The sequence below is a fragment of the Scomber scombrus genome, chromosome 18, assembly GCF_963691925.1.
Source record: "Scomber scombrus chromosome 18, fScoSco1.1, whole genome shotgun sequence".
Lineage (NCBI taxonomy): Eukaryota > Metazoa > Chordata > Actinopteri > Scombriformes > Scombridae > Scomber > Scomber scombrus.
Genome location: NC_084987.1, coordinates 50,001 through 52,500, shown reverse-complemented (window position 1 = coordinate 52,500; position 2,500 = coordinate 50,001). Strand labels below are relative to the sequence as shown.

General features: G+C 44.2%; 1 protein-coding gene across 1 annotated transcript in view; it reads left to right on the top strand.

Moving 5' to 3' along the window:
- The window catches only part of LOC133999530 (integrin alpha-3-like), a 32,032-nt gene that overhangs the window by 5,935 nt on the left and 23,597 nt on the right, over positions 1-2,500 (top strand). The window contains exons 8-11 of the mRNA XM_062438738.1: positions 883-942; positions 1,030-1,183; positions 1,591-1,784; positions 2,307-2,395. Of these exons, the coding sequence (XP_062294722.1) occupies positions 883-942; positions 1,030-1,183; positions 1,591-1,784; positions 2,307-2,395 (497 nt within the window). The remainder of the gene's footprint in view (positions 1-882; positions 943-1,029; positions 1,184-1,590; positions 1,785-2,306; positions 2,396-2,500) is intronic.

Here is a 2,500-nt window from a genome sequence, read left to right as displayed (position 1 = left end):
TGTGTTACAGGTGTGTTACAGGTGTGATACAGGTGTGTTACAGGTGTGTTACAGGTGTGATACAGGTGTGTTACAGGTGTGTTACAGTTGTGTTACAGGTGTGTTACAGGTGTGTTACAGGTGTGATACAGGTGTGATACAGGTGTGTTACAGGTGTGTTACAGGTGTGATACAGGTGTAGTACAGGTGTGTTACAGGTGTGTTACAGGTGTGTTACAGGTGTGATACAGGTGTAGTACAGGTGTGATACAGGTGTGTTACAGGTGTGTTACAGGTGTTATACAGGTGTGTTACAGGTGTTATACAGGTGTGATACAGGTGTGTTACAGGTGTGGTACAGGTGTGTTACAGGTGTGATACAGGTGTGTTACAGGTGTGTTACAGGTGTGATACAGGTGTAGTACAGGTGTGTTACAGGTGTTATACAGGTGTGATACAGGTGTGTTACAGGTGTAGTACAGGTGTGTTACAGGTGTGTTACAGGTGTGATACAGGTGTAGTACAGGTGTGTTACAGGTGTTATACAGGTGTGTTACAGGTGTTATACAGGTGTGATACAGGTGTGTTACAGGTGTGGTACAGGTGTGTTACAGGTGTGATACAGGTGTGTTACAGGTGTGTTACAGGTGTGTTACAGGTGTGTTACAGGTGTGTTACAGGTGTGGTACAGGTGTTTTACAGGTGTGTTACAGGTGTGTTACAGGTGTGGTACAGGTGTGTTACAGGTGTGATACAGGTGTAGTACAGGTGTGTTACAGGTGTGTTACAGGTGTGTTACAGGTGTGATACAGGTGTAGTACAGGTGTGTTACAGGTGTGATACAGGTGTGTTACAGTGATCAGTGATGTCTAATATTAATCCGACTAAATGTTGCGTCCGCAGGATATTCGGTCACTCAGGCTCGTCGTCTTCTTTCTCAGGATGATGAAACTATAATTACAGGTAATGGACCAATCAGCAGACAGCTGCGGTGATGTTTTGATTGATTGATTGATTGATTGATTGATTGATTGCTGTCCTGGTGAACAGGAGCTCCTAAGGACAGTAGAGACGATGCTCGTGGCTCTGTGTTGTTAGCAGTGAAACAGGAAAAGGAACTGATGATCCAGCTCACGCTGCGCGGGGAACAGACGGGCTCGTACTACGGTAACGCCGTGGCAACCGCTGACCTCAACAACGATGGGTAACAATGTGTTTGACTTCCTGTCTGCTGTCTTCTAAGCACAGTGTTAACCACAAGAAACATGGGAAACTATGTGTATATATAAATACTGTATATCTATATTTATACACACATAGGGTTACAGTGTATATATAAATACTGTATATCTATATTTATACACACATAGGGTTACAGTGTATATGTATGTATGGAAAACACACTGAGAACTACAGGAGTAAAACCTGTGTTTACATCTGTAAGGCAGCTGCAGAATGTTTAATCATCAATCTTAAAACCTGTTCATAACATGACAAAAGAAACGACTAAGGCTTGAAACAAGATATTTAGTTTATGTTCATACAGGAAGTGACAGTCGATCTACATTTTAAATCATAGTTCAGACTACTGATGCAGTTTGTGTCCTGCAGGTGGAACGACCTGCTGGTGGGCGCTCCTTTTTACTTCCAGCGCCAGCAGGAAGTGGGCGGAGCAGTTTATGTCTACATGAACACAGGAGGTCACTTTGAGTCGGGGCCCAGTGTGGTGCTGAAGGGACCGGCTGGGTCTGCGTTTGGTATGGCTGTCGCTGCCGCTGGGGACCTGAACCAAGATGGCTTCCAGGGTGAGCAGATGCTGAAGGGAATGTTTCAATTATCTGAGATCAATAGTCCAGAGTGATCAGTGTCTGTGGATCAATAATCACTGATCAGTGTCTGTGGATCAATAATCACTGATCAGTGTCTGTGGATCAATAATCATTGATCAGTGTCTGTGGATCGATAATCACTGATCAGTGTCTGTGGATCGATAATCACTGATCAGTGTCTGTGGATCAATAATCACTGATCAGTGTCTGTGGATCGATAATCACTGATCAGTGTCTGTGGATCGATAATCACTGATCAGTGTCTGTGGATCGATAATCATTGATCAGTGTCTGTGGATCGATAATCACTGATCAGTGTCTGTGGATCGATAATCATTGATCAGTGTCTGTGGATCGATAATCACTGATCAGTGTCTGTGGATCAATAATCACTGATCAGTGTCTGTGGATCGATAATCATTGATCAGTGTCTGTGGATCAATAATCATTGATCAGTGTCTGTGGATCGATAATCACTGATCAGTGTCTGTGGATCAGACTTTGCAGTCGGAGCTCCGTTTCATGAAACAGGAAGTGTGATGATCTGGACAGGAAGCAGCGGGGGGGTCTCTGTAGAACCAAGCCAGGTACACACACAGACACACAGACACACACAGACACAGACACACACACACACAGACACACACACACACACACAGACACACACATACACAGACACACACACACACACA